This window comes from Cyclopterus lumpus, chromosome 17 (assembly GCF_009769545.1).
Source record: "Cyclopterus lumpus isolate fCycLum1 chromosome 17, fCycLum1.pri, whole genome shotgun sequence".
Classification (NCBI taxonomy): domain Eukaryota; kingdom Metazoa; phylum Chordata; class Actinopteri; order Perciformes; family Cyclopteridae; genus Cyclopterus; species Cyclopterus lumpus.
In genome coordinates, this window is record NC_046982.1 from 10,697,097 (window position 1) to 10,718,336 (window position 21,240).

Sequence of the window (21,240 nt, forward strand, 5' to 3'; positions counted from 1 at the left end):
CTACCGCACAATTTTAAGGTGCTTAAGTGATGTTACTTTGTGGAGTAGAGTATTTCCATTTGATGCTAGTTTATACATCTACGCTGCATTTTGGAAGTCAATGTTGTACTTTTTACATTAGATATGCTAGTTACTTTGCATATTCACATTATTAATCCTAAATATAAATCAACTAATACATTATGATGTATAGTATAGAGTAAGCTAACCAGCAGTATGTTGTACTCCTAGTGGTAGTAATACTATTATTATAACAACCTTTCCATCATCTTCAGTGTGGGCGCGCGTGACCTACGCATGCGTTTGTGTGTGTGAGAGAGAGAGAGAGAGAGAGAGAGAGAGAGAGAGAGAAAGGGAAAGGGAAAGGGAAAGGGAGAGTGTGCACGCGCGCGTTGTCTCCAGTGTACTCGGATACCGTGCCGTTCCGTTCTCACACTAACGTTACACGACGCGTCCGAGGGCGTACGTCTGCGCCTCCCTCGCTCACTGTGCGTGACGTCAAATCAGCATGGCGGTCAAGGTGACTTCGGCTTCGCTCTCTTAGCGATTTTAAAACCTCTACTTTAACACGTCTGCATGTCTTCGGCCCGTTTTCTCGCGCCCGGGCGTCCCTGCTGCGGGGTGCTCCGTGGTTGTAGCATCACCGGGGCTAGCCGTCCCCTCGGCGGCGGCTGGCCTTGGTGATGAAACACCCACAACCTCGGAGTTAGCGATATCGTGCTAAACGGCGATATACTCGTCTTTCCTCTGGCCGTGATAACACCACAAACGCCGGAGTGACGTGGCGTCTTTTCACTGCAGCTGTCTCCGTCTGTTTTGTTCTCGCGCTCCCGCATTTAGCTGGTTAAACGCGTAAGGTGTCATTGCAGCGGGTGTGTGTCCCCTTCATAAGGGTCGTTTGTGTCAGCTGCTAGCCGGCTACCCAGGTGCAGCCTCAGCCTGAGCCTGACTCGGTGCTGTGTGGGCTCGCTCCGCCAGAGGCTTTGGTGGAGCACCATGTCTGAGTCTAGCGCGGCGGTTCTCCTTCACACCAGTGAAGATTTCAAGGAGACAGGAACCCAAAGCAGCTAGCTTGTTTTGGTTCATGTCAGCTAGCTTGTTTTGGTTCATGTCATCCCCACTACACCGCCTTTCACAACTGGTTTTAAACGGCAGCTTTGTTTTTGGGGGGTTGGGGAGGGATTGTGAAGTGGGGAAGGGAATGCAAAAACGCATATTGTCGAATAATGCCATATATTCTTTTAGGTGCAATCTACCAAACGCGGGGACCCAAGTGAGCTGAAATCAATCTTTCAGAAGGTAAGGTTTGCACAGATTTGGTATTCTCAAAGTCGGTTTTCAAATGTTTCTTTTGGTCAATGTCAGATTACATATAGATGTGTGTGTGTGTGTGTGTGTGTGTGTGTGTGTGTGTGTGTGTGTGTGTGTGTGTGTGTGTGTGTGTGTGTGTGTGTGTGTGTGTGTGTGTGTGTGTGTGTGTGTGTGTGTGTGTGTGTGTGTGTGTGTGTGTGTGTGTGTGTGTGTGTGTGTGTGTGTGTGTGTGTGTGTGTGTGTGTGTGTGTGTGTGTGTGTGTGTGTGTGTGTGTGTGTGTGTGTGTGTGTGTGTGTGTGTGTGTGTGTATCATGTACACATCCATCAGATGTGTTTTCTACTCTGTAGAAGACGGCTCACCCTGCTTTTACTTGGGGAATGAGCTGTCGGTTTGTCATGGGGTTTGAGTTACAGCATTAGCCACAGTTAAAGGTCCAGCACAGACTCCTGACTACTGAATAGTTTGTCTGTTTTTTTTATTCATCAGTTGGACTAATGTCGTGTTTTCAGACGGTAGATTAGAGAAGCTTAATCATGATTGTGGTTCATTAGTTTTTGAGTCAGCAGCAGCAGTTGTTGCAAGGCGAATTGTGGTTTTGTTTCAGTTCTGCAAAAGAATTGCTGCTTTTCTCAATCTCAGTCTGCTGTAATCATCGTGACATGTTCAGGAACAGTGTTGGATTCTTCTCGAGGCAGAGGTTGGCTGACTTTATACATTAGGTAGCTCAGTCAGAGAATCTTAATTTTATTCTGAGGGTCTCGGGTTCAAGTCCCTGTTCGGGGTTAAATGTCAGTTTTTTTTTTTACTGCTTCTAGTTCAGCACAAGCAAAGACCTGAAAGTTGTTGTACTGGTCGGATCAGAGAGCACGGTGTCATATGAAGGCAGAGCACTGTGTACGACCATAAGATGTTACGTGAGCAACTGGTTAACCTTCACTTTGCTCTGCTGTGTGCTGAGTTTGTGGCCCACTGTGTGACCGTCGTGTGGGCCAGTGGTTGTCGGTTACCTGATGGATCAAATAGCCCACACGCTCAGGCTAAAAACAAGCGTGTGGCCCGCTGCAGTTCTGACGGGTCACACAACAGAAATATCAATGACCTTGGTTATTCAGGTGCAGCTTGAATCACCAGCAAACTTTAGATAAAAGACCAATGACACAGCTGATGTTTTTGTGAGCTACTAACCTAAAATTGTTCCTATTTGAACACTTTTGGTAATAATTAGCAATAATTGCCTTTGACAAAACAGCTGATTAGCTCGGGTGCTGTGAGGTTTAATAAATCTGTTACAGCTAATATGAGGTCATGCTGTCGACACGGATCAACTCCAGGTTATGTAAAAGGGGCCCACACTGTATACAGATTATTGTTAAAACCACTCACTTTTGTTTGTGGTTATTTAACTGTGGATATATAAGGAACAATTGTTATAGTTTATGAGATAAAGTCCCGTTTAGGTATTCATGCTGATGTGGTTCTGGGATTCTCTCCTCAGTATGCCAGCGTAGCAGACACGGAGGGTGAGAGGTTTATGACCTCAGGGGACTTTGTCCAGAGGTATCTTGGGCTCCACACGCAGATCCACCACAACCCCAAAACTGTACAGCTGATCGCTGCTGTGGCCGACACCACAAAGGACGGGTATGTACACACACACACACACACACACACACACACACACACACACACACACACACACACACACACACACACACACACACACACACACACACACACACACACACACACACACACACACACACACACACACACACACACACACACACACACACACACACACACACACACACACACACACCCACACCGTTGCACACAGATTATCATTACTAATTGACAGTTTATTGAGCCATGTCTGATTAGCACTTGCCATTATTTCCACTTAAAGATAAGATTAAAGAGATTGTGCCTGCAGTTATGTGTAAACTAATACTGTATGATCTGAGAGTTGCTTCATTTCAAAGTCTTTGATGTGTTTGTTTGACATTATATAAAATATATATATTTTTCTCTTCCCACACTGGCAGGTTGATCTCGTTCCAGGAGTTTCTAGCATTTGAGTCGGTGTTGTGTGCGCCCGACACTCTCTTCATCGTAGCGTTCCAGCTGTTTGACAAGAATGGAAGTGGAAACATTTCCTTTGGTATGGAACGATGTGTTGTCTGTGTTTAACTAGGGCTTGAGTTCCATTCACATGATTTTAATGAATCAAAACAAATTACAACATATATATATATATATATATATATATATATATATATATATATATATAGCACTGTTTACTAGAAAGAATGTTTTCATCTGTTTCTCCAATTTAAAACAGTAGCACTGAATTCATCCCTGATGTGTTTCTGTGCTGCGTCGTCAGAGCATTTTACGTGTTTTCCTGCGGAGAAAGAATTTCTTAATATGGCATCTTTAACCAGATTACTCCTCAGTCTAAGTTATTACACATGGATGGATTTACATAATCTCTCTAATGCACTGTTTCTTCACACACACACACAACAAAGCTTATGTTATGGCATTGAGACGATAGGATTTGACTATAGTTTATCAACAATTGTCCAGAAAATTCATTATTAATTTCTTTTTTGAATGTGTGCTTTTGCTGCAGAGAATGTACGGGACATCTTCAGCCAGACCACAGTGCACCACCACATTCCCTTCAACTGGGAATGCGAGTTCATTCGTCTGCACTTTGGACACGACCGCAAGAAACGCCTCAGCTACCTCGAATTCACCCAGTTCCTGCAGGTGTGCCAATTACACACACACTCTTTCCCCCCCCAATGTATCCGTCTTTCAAGTTTGACTATCTTTACACACAACCTTGTTGTTTCATGGTTTTAGGAGCTGCAGTTGGAGCATGCACGGCAGGCGTTTGCCCAGAAGGACAAAGGGAAGAATGGCGTCATCTCCGCCATGGACTTCAGTGACATTATGTCCACCATCAGACACCATGTGCTCACACCCTTTGTGGAGGAGAACCTTGTCTCTGTGAGTGTTTGTGTGAGAACGGAGAGCTTTCTGACAGTATTTTGACAAATGTTCACTGTAGATGTAAAATATTCAGTTCTGGTTGACTGTAGGATGATTGTTATTTTCAGATAAATGCATCTCTGATTGTTCTAAATTAGTAACTGAATCTTGCTTTCTCATTAAGAGTTAAATATCAGAAACAAAAAGATAATGTTCATAGGGAAACCATTACCTGATGTGCACTGCCTTTCTTCTGCCAGGCTGCAGGTGGCAATATCTCTCACTTGGTCAGCTTCTCCTACTTCAACGCCTTCAACTCCCTCCTGAACAACATGGAGCTGATTCGCAAGATCTACAGCACGCTGGCTGGCACGCGGAAGGACACGCTCCTGACTAAAGGTGCACCGATTGTTTTACTGTGCTCACTTTATTGTTCAGCTAAATATGTTACGTGTGTGTGTGTGTGTGTGTGTGTGTGTGTCAGGACTGTGTTATTATAGAAGTTTATATTCTGGTATCTCTCTGCAGAGGAGTTTGTTCATGCTGCCAACAGATTTGGTCAGATCACTCCCATGGAAATTGACATCCTGTACCAGTTGTCTGGCCTGCACTCCCCCTCAGGGTAACACTTACTCTGATACTCAGTTAAATACTCTATTGACATTTATTGAAAAAGATTATGATGACAGTGATGAAAATAACAGGAAATATGCATGTGTATCAGGCGCATGAATCTTGCTGACATTGAGAGGATTGCTCCACTAGAGGAAGGATGCCTGCCTTACCACCTGGCTGAAACTCAAAAACAGGTATGTGAAACTCCTAATTTGGGGTAAAATTGACATAAAATCAGATCAGCAGTTAACTGTAAAATCTATAAACACCAGAGCTTTTTACCGTGTCGCATATATCACATATTTTATTGTTCACAACACATACAAGGTACAGTGATGGCATCATCGATGTCCTCATAAAGTATTTTCATAATGCCCCCTAACAGGATTTTCTTTCATCAGGCCCATGGGGACAGTTCCAGGCCTGTGTGGCTCCAGGTTGCAGAATCAGCCTACAGGTTCTCCCTCGGCGCCATCGCCGGAGGTGAGTTACCCTGTGGCCAAAGGCAGATGGCAGTCTGATGGACACACAGCCACTTCTGATATGTCTAATTCACATTGGCTATTATTAAGTTTGATTTTGTGTGTGTTTGCATAGCTACGGGAGCGACGGCAGTGTACCCCATCGACTTGGTAAAGACTCGTATGCAGAACCAGAGGTCCACAGGGTCCTTTGTTGGAGAGCTGATGTACAAGAACAGCTTTGACTGTGCTAAGAAGGTGCTTCGCTATGAGGGCTTCTTTGGCTTCTATAGAGGTAAGACAGAAAGACAGCTGTGAAGTCCCCTCTGTGCAGTCACACCAATACTGATTTCTCCTTCAGAGTCCTGTCTTTTACTTCATTCATCTTAGATTTTTTTAATTACATTTCCTCTCCATGCTAGTCATTTCAATCAGGAAAGACAAGTGAATGATTAGTAGTTGACCTTTATTACACCAGATGATGTGTTCATGAGTTACACAGAATTTATGATGTTACATCATACTAATTACAATACACTCCCATAGTGATCAACCTTTTATGTGTATACTTTGCTTTCCTCTATCAAGCTTCCTCATCTTTCATATAAGTAAAAGCTTGGTTGGTCTCCACCTTCATGGTTTTGACCTCAAGTCTTATTTTTTTTCTTCTATATTTCGGATTCCTCCTCTCTTGCTGCTGTTTGCACATAAATACTAATGAATCCTGATGCTCTACAGGTCTGGTCCCTCAGCTTATAGGTGTAGCGCCTGAGAAAGCTATCAAACTTACAGTGAGTACCTCCCCTCACAAACACCACGCACAATCCTTCACTTGAAAAATATGGTGATAAGTTAAATTAAGTGAAATTGAAAAATACAATTGAAGTTAAGTACATTTAAATTGAATAGGATGAAAAACATCACGTTAGGGGAATATACAAAGGCAGGATGAAAATAATGCAGTGATTTTTAGCATTACTCTAAATCGTCTTTGCTTGTGTTTGTTTCCCGCAGGTGAATGACTTGGTCAGAGACAAGTTTACCAACAAGGACAACACAATCCCTTTTGCTGCTGAGATTCTATCCGGTGCATGTGTAAGTACCATATCCCAAACACTTTTGTATGCACACATGAACACTAGATGGGAAAAAATGCAGTCTTTTTATTTGAGTGTGTGTCCCTCCTTAGTTGTTAAGGCCATTCTAAAGTAACACTCATGCATGCAGTTTGTTTATCTGTTGTAAAATCCTGTTTGCCGATTTCCACATGACATTGCTAACATCGGACAGCAGAGTAAAATTGCCATCATCCAATGCAAACATTTTTTCTGTTTTTGATAGGGTTGTTTATCCTTACACACATTGGCCCAGCACACCTTACTGTCTGAGGAAATGACAAAGTAAATGATTGATCAGGATAAGATTTTTTTTACTTTTGATACATTTCACGAGCAAGACTCCCTCAGCTGCGTGCGTACGTGTGAGATGCAAGAGCAGTCATCTTTTTTTCCGTAATGCGTCAACAAGCTCCCCTTCTCCCTATTCATCCAGGCTGGCGGCTCTCAGGTGATCTTTACCAACCCTCTGGAGATTGTGAAGATTCGCCTGCAGGTGGCAGGCGAGATCACCACTGGACCTCGAGTCAGTGCAGTCAATGTGGTTCGCGACCTTGGCTTCTTCGGCCTCTACAAGGTAATGTGTCTTTGAATGTACCTTCTCTCGGGCTGCCTGGGATGTTTGCTTGCGTAGTTGGTAGTTGTGCAAACAGCGTTTTCTCACTGTGTGAGAAAAGACCCCTATTTCATTTACTGGCAGTCACTCTGTCAGGCATGTATGCACTCTTTCTCTTTGCCTCCCTCTTTCTACTCTCAAGCACAGTCTCATACATCTGCCTGTCCTTTGTGTCTCTCTAGGGTGCTAAAGCATGTTTCCTAAGAGACATCCCCTTCTCTGCCATCTATTTCCCCTCGTACGCCCACCTCAAGACCTTGTTTGCTGACGAGCAAGGCAGGCTGGGACCACTGCAGCTTCTCACTGCCGGAGCGATTGCAGGTATCCCCAGATAATGACATGAGACCTGGCTCAGCGCTGTATTTTATGAAATATTACAATGTAGAAATGTATACCATTCTAATGGCACCTTAGCTGCAAGCCGAAATAAGCAATGCTAATAAACTAGCTGTTATTGAATATTACTGACCTTTTACTGCCCTTTAAGTCATGGCGACATGTGTCATCTGTCATTCTTGTAACTCTATTTCCCAGGTATCCCTGCAGCCTCCCTCGTGACACCTGCCGATGTCATCAAGACACGTTTGCAAGTCGCAGCGAGGGCAGGACAGACTTCTTATACAGGAGTCCTCGATTGCTTCAGGAAGATAATGAAAGAGGAGGGTTTCAGGGCTCTGTGGAAGGGAGCTGGAGGTGCGTGTTTGTGTACACGCATCAACACAGTCTGTCTTGTTCTTTGCGATTAAACCGTGTTGACTTGTATGTCCGTCTCTTCTCCAGCTCGTATGTGCCGGTCTTCTCCTCAGTTTGGTGTGACACTGGTGACTTATGAGCTCTTGCAGCGATGGTTCTACGTTGATTTTGGAGGACAGTAAGTTGATGTTTTTGTTAAAAAGGAGAGTGAACACTTAAGTCACTTATGTTGCCTTTTTTAAAACAATAGACAGGGAGGGATGTGTGGGACATGTGAGTATGCATCATGCACTTCTAGGATACAGGACATTTGGTTTTATAGGCAGGACATGACTCTTGATGCTGGATTGCTCACTTTCTTCTCTCGTCATATAATTTGTAGTACCTGTCGTTGTACCCATCTCACTCACTCTGCTTGATGGTTTAAGAAGAAATATTTAGTTTGCTTGGATTATTTTCATCTATGTATCAGAAATGCCATTATGTTTGTAGTGATCACTCTCTCCTCTCTGCAGTCGTCCGGCAGGATCTGATCCCACACCCAAGTCTCGGATCTCCGAGCTTCCTCCCATTAACGCCGACCATGTCGGAGGCTACCGCCTGGCCGCAGCAACATTTGCCGGTGTGGAGAATAAATTTGGCCTCCACCTTCCCAAATTCAAGTCTTCCGGCGTGGTTTCCATCCACCACTCGGAGCCAGTGGCTGCCGCGCCGGCTCAGGCCCCATAGAGGTCTGAACCTCCATATCACTTTGCCATCCCTCTCCTCCTCTACCAGGAGCCAGACACTTTGATAGATACACAAACAAAACACGCACAGTTGTAACACACTCCAGGAATAGAGTTCATTCATTTAGACACAAACACCAGGTGACGATGTGCTCCGCTGGTCCCCAGCCAGAGGTGGAGGTGGCGAGCTGGCTGCAGCTGTGGATGTAACCGCGCAGACAGCGACGGGACCAGAGCGCTGACTGTGTTGTATCTTCGGTGGCTGGACGCTCCTGGCAGCTCCATCTTTTGTGTTCTCTCCAGCATTCGTATAAAACGGAGCCTCGGCACTCCCCTCTTTCATGACTAGGTGATTTGATTTTCATTCTGTTTTCCGGCTCAGTGCGAGCAGGACTTCTCTTATTGGACAGCGGGCATAGAAAATATTAGGTTGTTCAGCATGGTGTTGGGCTTTACTCTCGATTGGTCCTTCCACAGGAGGCTAGATACTGTACATATTGTAAAACTGTAGTGAGACAGTTCATTGACAGGAAGGAAAATGATACAAGACAACGGTATATACAGTAACTGTTATGGGAATGTGGGGCCTTTGGTCTTGGTCACGGACTGATGTACAGATCTTTTGAATTAAGGATTTTCTTGATTAAAACAAGAATCATGAGATAAGAATTAGTTATTAATAAATTAAATGTATCTCAACTCGGTCACTGTATTTTATTGAAATAAATCATCCATATGGTTTTAATTTTACCAATGAGTTTGAGTTTTATTCCATTGGAAAAGTGCAACCATTAACTGTATCAGTAACAGGAAAGAGTACAGTACAATTAGTCAATGCAGAATACTGATCTTGTTCATGTTATATCATGTCATATCAAATATGGTTGCAACAGTGCTCATATTATACATTAAAGAGAAAGTTTGAGCCTGAAATTTCTGCCAGTTTTGCTGAGGTTGGGCTGCTGCATACTGGAGGGAATTAACGATTGGATGGAAAAGGAAAAGAATCAAAGTGGATTAATCTTCTGTGGTAAAGGCTACACTCGTCTCCAACCTCAGCACCGACTGGTAAAACTAAATGTTGATCCTCAAAGAGGAAAGGTCAGGAAACTGTTCTACTCATTTACACGGGTACAGAGTATAAAACAATAACCGTTGGTTCAGAAATCACTTTTAAATCATAAGTGTCAATAAATTCAAGGCAAGTGTAGTAACAGATTTTGCCTGGTAAAAAGCATGTAGTGATAATCTTAGTAATGTACTAAAGCTTTTAGTACAAAGCAGCATTTTATAAACCATACATAACATATTTAAATAAGAGCAACCAACAGAATAAATATTAAATACTGTAGTGGTTGAAATGTAAGTGACACACTACTGCACAGGCCAGAGTGCATGTGTAAGCACATTACCTGTTTTGGTCATCAAATTCAAGTGCTGAGGATAAAGAGGATCAGATAGAGAAATGTCCGCTTTTCTTTCTTTTAACTCTGCGGAATTACCTCGCCAGCCATGTGCACAAGTGTGTCTGGAAAATATTAAAACATGTAAAAACACTCAAATGGTAATAAAAAGGTGCAAGTACAAAGGTTTGCATATTTAAAAAAGGGCTGATTTGGTTGAGGCCTCAGGAGAAGAGCAGTTTCTCGAGCCCTGAGGATCTTCTCAAAGCTAGAAGTCACATCGATGCTGAAAATCACTTCCCTGTATTCCTTTGCCGTTAACTTTAAACCACTTAACTTTATGTTCTACTACATGTGACATTCATTGTCCCTACAAATATACTCTAAAACTCTCACATTTAATAACACATCTAAGTCTTTTCTATCCATTCTAGCTCTGCAAATCTCCTCAGGCCAATTCATGTAGTAGTAGGTTTGATAAGCTGGAAGCCAGAGGGAGGAGAGTGCTGCTCCTCTGGCAGTGTCGGTCGTGTGCTATATGTGGCGTAGTGTACTAGAAAGAAATGTATGAGCAGTTGTCAGTGTGGCGTTTGTAACATCAGACGTTGGCCAGTTCCTCGGCTTCATCTCGGCTCTCATTGATCTCAGCCAGCGTCCTGACGAAGCGCGTCCACTCGTCAGCCTTGGGCACGCAGATTTGCTGCAGAGACCAAGGACAACACATATCGTCATGTAAAGGAAACGCTAGAGAGAGTGACGCCAAAAGGATAGAGAACTGAATCATAGTAATATGGGATGACATCTCACCTCCCCTACGTCGTAGACCTGCACTTGCCCCTCTGAGTCCCCGGTGGCAATCTCTTTACCAGATTGAGCCCATCTAACGCGGTTCAATGCCGGAGCGCCCTCCACGCACACACTGGCGGTGGGAACCTAAAAAAACACACACACACACACCAGCTTAGAGATTCATGTACAGCAGTGTTCCCCATTCTCAAACGTGCTATTATGGAATAATGAGGAACTTTCACCAAAAATGCTGTGATTTATCTGTAGGAAATATGCTCAATCAAGGCAGATGAGAACATTGACACCATAACTCGGGAAGAAACAAAAAAAGCGTGTTTCCCAAAATGGGGGTGAAAGGAAGGTCATATTCAGTGACTTGTGTGTGTGCGTACTTCTGTATCATTATTGAGGTTCCACAGGTCCAGGCGTCCGGCCAGGTCCACACAAGCAAACAGAGCAGGGTGTGTTGGAGACCACATGGCATCATAGACATAGTCACAACTGTCCTCGAACGAGTACAACGGACGTGTGCTCTGTACAGAAGAACAAAAGGGAGGATTGGATTAATGTTAAGTATTGTGACTGAAAGTGGATTTACTAAACAGCTTGCAAGTGCCTGTGACTATCTCACCTTAGTGCTCCAGAGTTTGACAGTCCAGTCAAAAGAGGAGGAGATGAAGAGATGAGAGAAGTCAACGGGTCCTCCAGCACTGTGACAGCTCAGCCCGGTCACCGGACCATGATGGCCCTCAAACACCTCAGTGATCCCCGCCTTACTGTAAAATACATTAAAATAGAGGGGTTCTGCCAATTACCTTCTTTTCCCCCCAAAGGCTTTTCCAGAATTGGTTGTAAGTCAATATTTGCTATTGAGGACAGAGGTCAAATATCACACACCTCCCGTGGCGACAGGCTGTGTAGACCGAGCCGTCCTCGCTCCCCACCACAAAGTTGTTCACATCGCCCACAGGAAAGGCCATGGAGGTGACAGCCACTGCTTTGCTCTGTTTAAAGACCAGCTCCAGACTGTCCTGCAGGGAAAACAACGGACAGGGTCAGACTCTAACATCTGATATGTATGATAGCATGTCTGTCAGAAATCTATCCACACAAGTACAATGTACCTGTGGCTGGGAGAGCATGTCGAGGCTCCAGGAGCACATTTTGCCATCGGTGGAAATGCTGATCAGGTTGTTAGCATTTTGGGTTCCTACCACGTTCACACAGTAAACTGGGTGCTGAACACAGCAGAGCACAGTTAGAGGAGTAAAACAACATGCACTTACCAGGAAGTTAGTCAGATGTAAAGGTGCAGAGATTGGCTGAAAAACTACCACACCGTTGTTTAAAAGATCTTAAATTAAATAGTCTGTGCGAGTGTGTAGACATAAAGGCGTGTGCCCTCTAGTGCATTACTGTGTGTGCAGCTGCAGACAGGGGAGTTCTCTGAACAGGGGTGCGCTTGTTGCTCCTGTTGTCCCATAAGACAATCTGTCCGGAGTAAGTCCCGCCCACCACCAGGTTGGGGTGGAACTTTGCAAACCCAGCTGACATCACCTCTGACTAGAGGAAGAAAAAAACAAAAAAGTAAATGGATTTGCTTCTGCCTGAGCATTTGGTTGAATTAAGTTAAATACTATATATTTTGCAATGTAAACTCTTCAGGTCTGCAATTCAAACTGGGACATTGCTGTATTGCAGTAATGCAGCATGCACTGTAACAACACAGCTACGAAGGCGTCCCATGTAAACTCTCTTAGAGATACTGTCTTCATGCCAGTGGTTTGTAGCACAATTGTAAGTAAATTACTTCCTTACCTGGCAGTGGAAGATGTACTCGGGTGTGCCCTTCTTGTACTTCAGGTTCCAGACCAGTGCCACACCATCAGGCTCATGGGGAGCATCCTCATTGTTGTTATATGAGGCCATCAGCAGCTCTGGATACTGAGAGGAACATAGCATTAATCAGCTTAGTGTTCACAGAGGATTTTCAGTCAGTCTGGTCTGCTCTGCCAGTTGTGTGATTTTTGGACATGCAATAGGATGACTTTCTCTGTGAGGATCAATAACAAATATTACCCACCTGAGGTGACCAGTCGAGACAGGTGACCACTCTGTTTTTAGTCCAGCGCTCATCTGCAAACTGTCGGTTGAGAACCAGCTTTGCACCTGCTTGCAAATCACTGCCCACCCACCCCGCAAAAAAAAAAGAAAGATTATCAAGCCTGCCTTTCTCTAACATTAAACTTCTACCTCAACTATTTATACAATAGCTTTTTTTGTGTGCCTCACCCTTCCTTGTCCTCTAGATCTCTGCCGCTGTAGTCGAAGCAGACGTCCACATGCTCAGCAAGAGCTCTCTCCACAATTCTGCTGCCTCGCTCGAAAAATGACAGGAAGTCCTCGGAGTGCAGGACCTGCAGCTTCTCTTCTTCTGTCAGCTCTTTGGCAGTGTCTGTACACATAAATGTGAATTCAATAAAGATATCAGAAAAAAATAGTAGAATGGTTCTTGGTTACTGGAAACATATTGCTGGATGGATCAAAATTGGCTCAACATCTGTACTGGTAAGTAAAAGTAAAAATGTATTAAAAGGATAACACATTTTTTAAAGCACAGTGGATTTCCTGTCAAAGTTATTGGTATCAACAATTAAGACGTCATCAACCACGCTCACAGTTTACATGTTACAAACTTCTGTCCTTACCCTCCTCTTGCTGTTCGCCGTGTTCATCTTTCTCCTCCTGGGCATCATCTCCAATTGGGCGAGCAGTTATCTCCTCATCCTCTTCCTCATCTGGAAAACAAACAGATTTGATTTGGTTCTTATTCAATTTTGATTAAACCCAGGTAGAAAGTTGGGAAGACACTTTATATGTTTGTTTACCTGCTTTTTGGTCGGTGTGCGTCAGTGCCTCGGTGGCTGTCTGTGTTTCTTTGCAATAGGACACCAATTCCTTCGGGGCAAAGTCCACCTGGGTCAATTTGGACATGCCCAGCCTCACGGCTCCACGTCTACACACACATACCATGGTGAAAATAAGGTCACACATAAAAAGGTTTGCAATGCAAAGAAGAACACAATGAAGATTGTACACCTAGAGACATACATAAGGATGTACAGACATAATACTAACACACTTAAACAAACCTAAGATGAAACCACAAAAACTGAATAAAGTTGAGAGACAAGCTAAAGGAGGGAGGAGGAGCAGTACCCCATCAGCTCAGAGTCGGAGTGCAGTTGCAGAGTAGAGGGGTCAGGATCCCAATGCAATGTCCTACAGCCAAACCACCAGGTGGTGTTAGTTAGAGAAAGACGGGACAGACAGAAAGAAAAAGGAAGACAAGAGAATGAAACCAAAACGCAAAAGACAGGCAAAGGTAAGCCAATTAAGAAATGAGGAACAGAGAAGAGGAAAAGACAGAGAGAGAAGAAGAATAAAGTGCGTGTTAATTGAGAAACGCCAATGTGCCGGTGAAAAGGCAAAGAGGAAAGGAGGTCAGAATTTATCAAGTATATTTACCATGTTAATGCACACACACTTGGCATGCAGGTACAACCAAAAATTACATTAAAATGGCCTTAAACAACCAATCTCTATCTGTGTCTCTCACATTCACACACACAGACCTTGGTCCTGCGTTTCCATCCCCAGAATCTTGGCTTCCTGCATCGCTGCCCACTGATTTGTTGGAGGGAGACATGGGGGCAGGGACTAGGTAGTGAAACAGACATGTATCTTCTGTTACTACCCTCAGGGGCTGAGCTGTGAGTGTGTGCAAGTCAAAGTGAGTGAGGGAGAGGGAGTGAGTCAGTGAGTGAGAGAGGTATGGAAGAAGTGAGTGAGTGTGCATGCAGTAAGGATGACAAACCACAAAAGGACAGACAGAGGGGAGAAAAGAGAGAATGAAAATAAATGGCAGGCAGGTTTTAGGTGTCATGCAGAAACATGTAAAATGTTCAGATCATGTGTGAGGGGGGTGGGAGTGACAGAAACCAAGCCAGACAACAAAGTTAGAGGGGAATTTTATAAACACTGCAAATCCATCAAGCAAACCAGAAATCGATGGCAGATAAGTGAGGGTGAAAGATAACAAAAGAAGAAGCATGCGAGCATTGTGTGTTTACCGTGGTGTATGTCGGGGGTGATGCCGACACTCTGCAGCAGTACCTCCGCCTCCCTCCTCTTCCTCTCCAGGTCAGAGTCTTCATGACCACCTGAGGACCCACCACCCGCCTCAGCTCCTCGCTTTGAGTCTCCCTACAGAGTACAGCACAAGTTAAAAGCAAAGCAGCAGCCAAGCAGGTTCTTCAGCGATACATACAATATTAGAAATGTTTAAGTTTCTACCACTTACATCCTTCTTTTTCTTCTCCTCCTCTTTTCTCTTCTTCTCCTCTCGAATCTGGGCGATCCGTTGCTTCTTCCTCTCCAGTTCAGCCTTCAGCTCACTCTTGTCAGACATACTGCAGGAGGAAGAGAAGACGTTACAGGGCAATATAGAGACTCTTCAAGATATAATTCAACCCTAGTTTTTTTTTCCTTCTTTTCTTTGAATTCTTACTCAAAATAAACCCGGATCAGGATCCTCAACTAAATATCAGCAAATTAGTACTCGGCTCACAGGGTGTCTAGTTGTACTGCAACTAACAAATAGTGTCATTACTTTAATCTGAAAATTACTTTACGATCAATTAATCGTTTGGACTGTAAAAAGGTCAGACAATTGTGAAAATGCCCATCGCAATTTCCATAAGACCGAAACACATTTTCAAACCAACGGTAGTCAGATGACTATTATTACATACAAGAAAAAGCAGCAAGGCTGACCATCAACTGTTTGGCAAAGAAAAAGAAAAAAATTAACTGATTAATCAATTATCAAGAGTAGCCAATCATCTTCTGTCAAACAATTAATCGTTGACTAATCATTTCAGCCCTAATATTTAAGGAAGCACAGAGGCAAGAGACTGACATTCAAGTGGAGGACCAGAGTTAAAGCTTCAGGGTGGACAACATCAGCGATAACCTTGAGCAACACAGTCTGTACATGTGACATGTACATCCTGTACTGTGACTTAAAAATGACTGCTGACCTTGTGTGAAGGCAAAAAATAAATCTCTTTTCAGGGACATTATTATGATCTTAATATAATAATTTCATCAGGCCTAATTTCCCTGTTAGTCCATGTGATCGAGGTGTATCTACCAACCAACACTAACTTATGTAGCAGCCCTGAGACGGTTCAAAACTACACTGCAGATCTATTTTAGAGTTGAAATGATTACTTGATAAATTGACTAATGGACTGATGGAAAATAAATTGTCAGCTATTGTGATAATCGATTAACGGTTTAGTCATTTTTCAATAGAAAATACCAAACATTCTCAGTTTTCAGCTTCTCAAAGCTGAAGATGTTCTGATTTTGTTCGTCATTCATGGTAGTAAACTAAATATTATTGTGTTGGAGTGTTGCAACAAGTATTGCTTTTTCCTGGCTTGCTGTTTCTACTGGTGCTAAGTGATACAGATATATTCAACAATTCCAAGTAATTCATTAAATATTAGCACCAGTAATTCAGCTTTTCCAGTGTGCAAACTACACGTATATCCGTGATTTTGATCGCCGTGGGCCTGTCATACTGGGAACATGTGAACACCAGCCAACTGTTGATAACAATGTTCTCTTTATCTATTTTCTCCTCATGAAATGAAATGAATGAGAGGGGGTATTGTTAAAAAAAATATACAACCTAAAACTAGGTAATTATATAATTTTTAAACGGTTATGTTTTCAAATAAATATTAGTAGTGTAACAGTCAGTAATACACGTTTATTGCTGACTCTTACACATATATGTTAGGAGTCAGTAATACACGTTTATTGCTGACTCTTACACATATATGTTAAGAGTCAGAGCTAGCAGCGTTGTATTGATGGCCTGGCTGGGTTAGTCATGTCAGCATATACACACGTCATCCTTCATCCTCAGGTCACGTTCATCCTCTCATCACGTTAGCTTCGTGTCGTCAGGCTGCACAACCGAAACGCTCCAACCAACAACTGCAGTCGTAACTAAATCCGCAGATACAAATGTGAACTCGCTATTGTGTCTATTTAACCGTGTTTTTTCATCACAAAATCGCTTATTTCGTGAATGCTTTATGTCGTGGAGATTTTTCTTCTGTCTCAATGGTTTGTCAAATATTATTATAATCCAATTAACAGCCATCCTGTCAGCACAGACGTCTAGTTTAACGTTAGCCATGTTAGCACGCTAATCTCCATGACAGCCGGCAGGCCTAGCTTACTGTCACAATGAGCGAGTAACGGTCACACCGCGAAGCAACGCCCGAGCCTCTCCGCTCTCCGGTCCCGTTAACTGACGCGTATGAACGCGACACAGTCATGAAGGCACAATGAAATACCTGGTGTCAGATATTAGGTTTAAGAAGACAGATGACAACGGAATCCTGTTTCTGGCGTTAAGCCGAAGAGAAGTGATGGTGGAGACCGATGATGCTGGAAAAGAAGCAGTTGGCTAATTAACGTCGCCGCGGTCTTCTTCTTCTGTGGTTGGCGGCACAACTATTAAAGTAGAGTATTACTGCCCCCTACTGGCAGAGGTTTCATTTCTCGTAAGAATTTCTGAACGTCTGATTCAGAAATTGGTCTGATGTGTTTTGTTCAGCTATAACTACCCGCGATTTGTTAGCACCAGTGTTAGTTTTATTTAACTAAAATGATCACGACAAAAAAATCAATCAATTACCCATCAAAGACAAGCATTAAAAGTTGCATAAGTAGACGTAGAATGTCCAATCCCAGAGCCTTAAATACAAACATGTATTATAATAGGATTATTATAACTGACCATTAAAATGTAAGCAGCATTTTAATTTTGGAGCTTCCAAAAATGTAGACAATGTTAGCTACTTTACATAGTGGTTGGTTGTTTAGTCAAAACAACAACAAACTCAAACTAAAATTAAATATAAAATCACACATATTTATGAGCATTTGTTAATCATTTTTATTATTATTTTTCATATTTTTATTCCATACAAAAATGTTCTGGCATTTCTTATGAACATCCATACAAATCAATCAGTGTGGTGTGTCATGCGGATAACTGCAAACACAGTAAAGGCATTGTCTACATGTCTGTCCCGCACAACATTTGATGATTTGCATGTTTGAATGTTGACCTTTGTTTTTAATATGGATTTTCTCACAGTCCTGCCTTGGTTTGGTCTTGTGATTTAATATTGTAGTCCTGCCCTATATGGAAGGCCATCATTTCTTAGGCACTTTACTCTGGTTCAGGAGCTGGATCGGCATAACGAAAGGGGTCATAAAGTTCACGTTTGAAATCATAAGGGTCGATGTAAGGGCTTTTCTGTGTGGCTGGTTCTTCAGGGACGCTTTCCTTGGTTTTTGCTACATCCTCTTTCTCCACTTTCTCTTCAGTGGGTGTCTCTGGTGCGGATGTTACCTGGATGGGGCGGGGAGGGTGATCGATGAGGCAGTCAGGGTCCCAGTATGGGTCACAGTCATACTCCATACCTTTAACAGTGATAGCAGGAGGAGGGGGGGGTTCGACTGATTTTTTGGGAGCCGGAAGAGCTGGGGGTGGTTGGGAAGGAGCAGCAACTTTGATCTCCTCCTCTGTTTTGGGCCTGCAGGCGGCGTTGACACGTGGGTCACAGAGTACTGCAACAGCCCCTGTTGGCAGGTAGACGATCTGAGGTTTGCAGAGTGGGTCTTTGGGGTTACAGAGATAGATCCTCTGAGCATTCTCCAGAGGGTCTGGTGTCGGGGCAGGGGTGGTGGGTGGAGGAGGGGGCTGAGTGGTAGTAGTTGGTTCTGCGGTGGTAGTCAGCACACCCATTACATTTTGGTAACTGGAGGCATCTGGGCCATAGGTTACCTCGAAGTGACGCATCTGCTGATACACCATCCTGATCCTGTCGATCTCATAGAGCTGATAGAGAAACATATCAGAGAGGAAATGAAAACTGTATAGAGTAATACAAGTACAACCATATATATAAGAATCTCAAATCAATCTCAACTTACTCCTTCAATGTGTCCAATACTGTTGTAGAAGCGGTAGTAGGACTGGAAATCAGGCGTGGCTTTATACCACTTTGGATCAATGTTCCTCTTAGGTCGAGAATTAGTAAAGAAATCATGTGCCTGGGCAGAGCCAATTTTAACTGGATTCCCTTTGGAAGAGCGAAAAATCAGAAATGATAAGGGGGGAAAGAATTGCTATCTAAATTCCAATTTGCAAAGCATTTTGTGTATAATCCCCCCAAAAAATGGATGTATGGTTTAGGATGCGCAGGGGCATTTTAAATCCTATAGAAATATAAGTGCATGTATTATTGATTATTTGCACAGTTTACTGCCAGTATATCAGTATTAAAAGCACAGTGCCAGTATCTTTCCAGAAATAGTTGCACTTAAACTTCATACTTTTAGGTACATTCACTTATATATTAAGTTCAGTAAACTTAAATGATAACTTGAATAATAAAAAAGACTTAGATCATCATGATTATAATCTACATGAAGGTGGTTAAATACCTTCAGGATTCTTCACTTTCATCAGAGATGTTGCTTCTAGCAAACCTGGAGGGAGGCAGATAATATATTAGACACCATAAAAAATGAAGCACTTCACTCTGCAAAGCAATACACAGAAATTAAAGGGACACTCAACTTGTGACTATATGAACAGTGCTATCAACACATACAATTAAAATCTGTTCAATCTCGTTCAATTTTTAAACTTTTTAAGGTTTTAACTTCCTCCGTAAAGAAGAAGAATTTAATGCATTTCATTTAGACGAACCTGCCAATAACAGCATGTTGCAAAGCGTCCTCAACAGGGACGCCTGGGAAATCATCCTCGACATCTGCAAATGCAATATCAAGCAAAACCTTGATGTTTTGCATTCTGTTTTATGTCAATACTGTGATTCACAAAAGCCTATATTGAATAGGAGAGCAACTGCATATTGAAAGCACAATAAGGTTAAGAAATATGCAGTGACACTCAAAAGTATCCACCAGATGAAGATAGCTGCTGGTAAAGCAAAAACTACCTTGAGAGAAAAAAATTAATCACATGCCAATAAGATTACATTTCTTGATTTTACTGGAACCTCCAGGTCTTTTTCCAATTATAGTAGCTGTCTGATATTCATTTACCAATCACAAAGACTCTTTTAAACATTTGTCAGATAATTAGGCTCAAAATTCTTCTTCATGGGCATTTACTACACAACATAAACATTGCAAAGCAAAGTTTGCCTTTTATGTATAGCTCTACTTTTATAACATTTTTACTTGAGTTGCTACTTACTCTAAACTGCTCACCTGTTGTTGCTGCTCTCCAGTTCTGTTTCTAATCTGCTGCACAACATAACTGTTCATAAATACTGTCGTTATTAGTGGAGCCTTTCCATTGGCCACTGAGCTGCAAGAAGGCCTAACTCCACCCCTCATGCATTTTCTGTTGAGACGTGGAAGAGCTCATTAGTGCACTGAGCATGAACCAGCGATAAAAGACCAACTTCAAACAAAATAGGACTCCTTGTAAAGGTACAGGAAACAGTCCTGTGACAGCAGGACTCCTACTTGATGCACAGGCAATCCAGTTTCGAGAGTCATAATCCTGGATGAAGCCATTAGTAGAGATAGAGGTCATGCATTCAAAATCACTATGTTTTCTTAAATCTATAGCTGTCAAACAAACAAACAAGATGTTTTGTTAGTTTAATGAACCCAATTTGCATAACATGGCAACACACACTGTGCCATTGTAGGCAAATTCTTGAAGAAAACATACCTGCAAGGTAAATTAACCCTCTGTCCCAAAACAGCTGGATATGGCCTTTTAACTTTGTCAAAAAATAGGGGGCGAGCACGGTCAACTGCTGTTTAAGTCCCCAAGAAATATGCAAGAAGTATGGGGCTAACTTGTCCAAACACCAAGTCACCAAGTAACACAGCCTGAGAAATTATTGTTTAAAGTCAAAACACAACTTTTATTAGTTTGCACATCGATACATGTATTGCTGAATTGCTAGATAGCAAAAAGACATACATTAAAAAAATATGTTATAAAATTACTGTTTAATAAATGTTTCGAACAAATCCAATGTTGAGGATTTTTCCCACCAGAACCTTCATCCCATGTCTTATCCTCTGTGTTCGTCCTGTTGGGAAACATCAGTGTGGGTTCAAGTGTCAAACTATTAGAAGTGATCCAGAATATAATGTGGCGAGGCCTGTGAAACCCCGTTATGTACAAAATCACACATTTCTACAAGTGTGAAAAGGCTGCATTAGGGATTGCTGACAGTAAATGATGATGCTTTCTGCGTGTGTTTGCTTCGGCCGCCCCACTGGCTCAAACATCCAAAGGACTGTCAAATCAGGCCTAAAACCTACCGCAGCGAAAGATTTTTAGCTGACGGAATCAAAG

At 42.6% G+C, this 21,240-nt stretch overlaps 3 protein-coding genes across 5 annotated transcripts; 1 reads left to right on the top strand and 2 right to left on the bottom strand.

Moving 5' to 3' along the window:
• Positions 1-343: 343 nt before the first annotated feature.
• Positions 344-9,291, top strand: LOC117746150 (calcium-binding mitochondrial carrier protein Aralar1-like). The gene is made up of 18 exons (XM_034555065.1): positions 344-520; positions 1,246-1,299; positions 2,809-2,954; positions 3,359-3,474; positions 3,949-4,088; positions 4,185-4,331; positions 4,574-4,712; positions 4,842-4,935; positions 5,038-5,122; positions 5,330-5,411; positions 5,526-5,684; positions 6,128-6,180; positions 6,404-6,484; positions 6,941-7,081; positions 7,303-7,441; positions 7,655-7,813; positions 7,901-7,991; positions 8,329-9,291. Exons 1-18 carry the CDS (start codon positions 509-511, stop codon positions 8,540-8,542), a joined length of 2,052 nt encoding a protein of 683 aa, XP_034410956.1. The 5' UTR covers positions 344-508; the 3' UTR covers positions 8,543-9,291.
• Positions 9,292-10,375: 1,084 nt separating this feature from the next.
• LOC117746151 (dynein, cytoplasmic 1, intermediate chain 2a-like) lies at positions 10,376-17,323 on the bottom strand. 2 transcript variants are annotated; one of them, XM_034555066.1, is made up of 17 exons: positions 17,171-17,323; positions 15,097-15,205; positions 14,867-14,999; positions 14,369-14,453; positions 13,953-14,015; positions 13,622-13,749; positions 13,442-13,531; positions 13,026-13,188; positions 12,817-12,916; positions 12,552-12,677; positions 12,150-12,296; positions 11,858-11,971; positions 11,631-11,764; positions 11,365-11,509; positions 11,126-11,266; positions 10,752-10,877; positions 10,376-10,644 (listed from the first exon to the last, which is right to left on the bottom strand). In XM_034555066.1, exons 2-17 carry the CDS (start codon positions 15,202-15,204, stop codon positions 10,543-10,545), a joined length of 1,905 nt encoding a protein of 634 aa, XP_034410957.1. In that variant the 5' UTR covers position 15,205; positions 17,171-17,323; the 3' UTR covers positions 10,376-10,542. The 2 variants fall into 2 exon arrangements, with proteins under 2 accessions (XP_034410957.1, XP_034410958.1); XM_034555067.1 differs by lacking the exon at positions 13,953-14,015 and having other exon boundaries at positions 17,171-17,313.
• Positions 17,324-17,822: 499 nt separating this feature from the next.
• Positions 17,823-20,143, bottom strand: LOC117746790 (lysine-rich arabinogalactan protein 19-like). 2 transcript variants are annotated; one of them, XM_034556095.1, is made up of 5 exons: positions 20,130-20,143; positions 19,603-19,666; positions 19,335-19,379; positions 18,822-18,970; positions 17,823-18,726 (listed from the first exon to the last, which is right to left on the bottom strand). In XM_034556095.1, exons 2-5 carry the CDS (start codon positions 19,664-19,666, stop codon positions 18,055-18,057), a joined length of 930 nt encoding a protein of 309 aa, XP_034411986.1. In that variant the 5' UTR covers positions 20,130-20,143; the 3' UTR covers positions 17,823-18,054. The 2 variants fall into 2 exon arrangements, with proteins under 2 accessions (XP_034411986.1, XP_034411987.1); XM_034556096.1 differs by having other exon boundaries at positions 20,116-20,135.
• Positions 20,144-21,240: the final 1,097 nt, after the last annotated feature.

Excerpts from the sequence above, each read along its gene's own strand:
- LOC117746150 (XM_034555065.1), top strand. Across the intron at positions 1,300-2,808 it reads TGAAATCAATCTTTCAGAAG|TATGCCAGCGTAGCAGACAC; the intron begins GTAAGGTTTGCA and ends TTCTCTCCTCAG. Across the intron at positions 5,123-5,329 it reads TGGCTGAAACTCAAAAACAG|GCCCATGGGGACAGTTCCAG; the intron begins GTATGTGAAACT and ends TTCTTTCATCAG.
- LOC117746151 (XM_034555066.1), bottom strand. The coding sequence starts at position 15,204 with ATGTCTGACAAGAGTGAGCTGAAGGCTGAACTGGAGAGGAAGAAGCAA. Across the intron at positions 13,532-13,621 it reads GCACACCGACCAAAAAGCAG|ATGAGGAAGAGGATGAGGAG; the intron begins GTAAACAAACAT and ends TTTGTTTTCCAG. Across the intron at positions 12,297-12,551 it reads AGTACATCTTCCACTGCCAG|TCAGAGGTGATGTCAGCTGG; the intron begins GTAAGGAAGTAA and ends TTCTTCCTCTAG.
- LOC117746790 (XM_034556095.1), bottom strand. The coding sequence starts at position 19,666 with ATGTCGAGGATGATTTCCCAGGCGTCCCTGTTGAGGACGCTTTGCAAC. Across the intron at positions 19,380-19,602 it reads CAACATGCTGTTATTGGCAG|GTTTGCTAGAAGCAACATCT; the intron begins GTTCGTCTAAAT and ends GCCTCCCTCCAG. Across the intron at positions 18,727-18,821 it reads GTATTGGACACATTGAAGGA|CTCTATGAGATCGACAGGAT; the intron begins GTAAGTTGAGAT and ends TTTCTCTATCAG.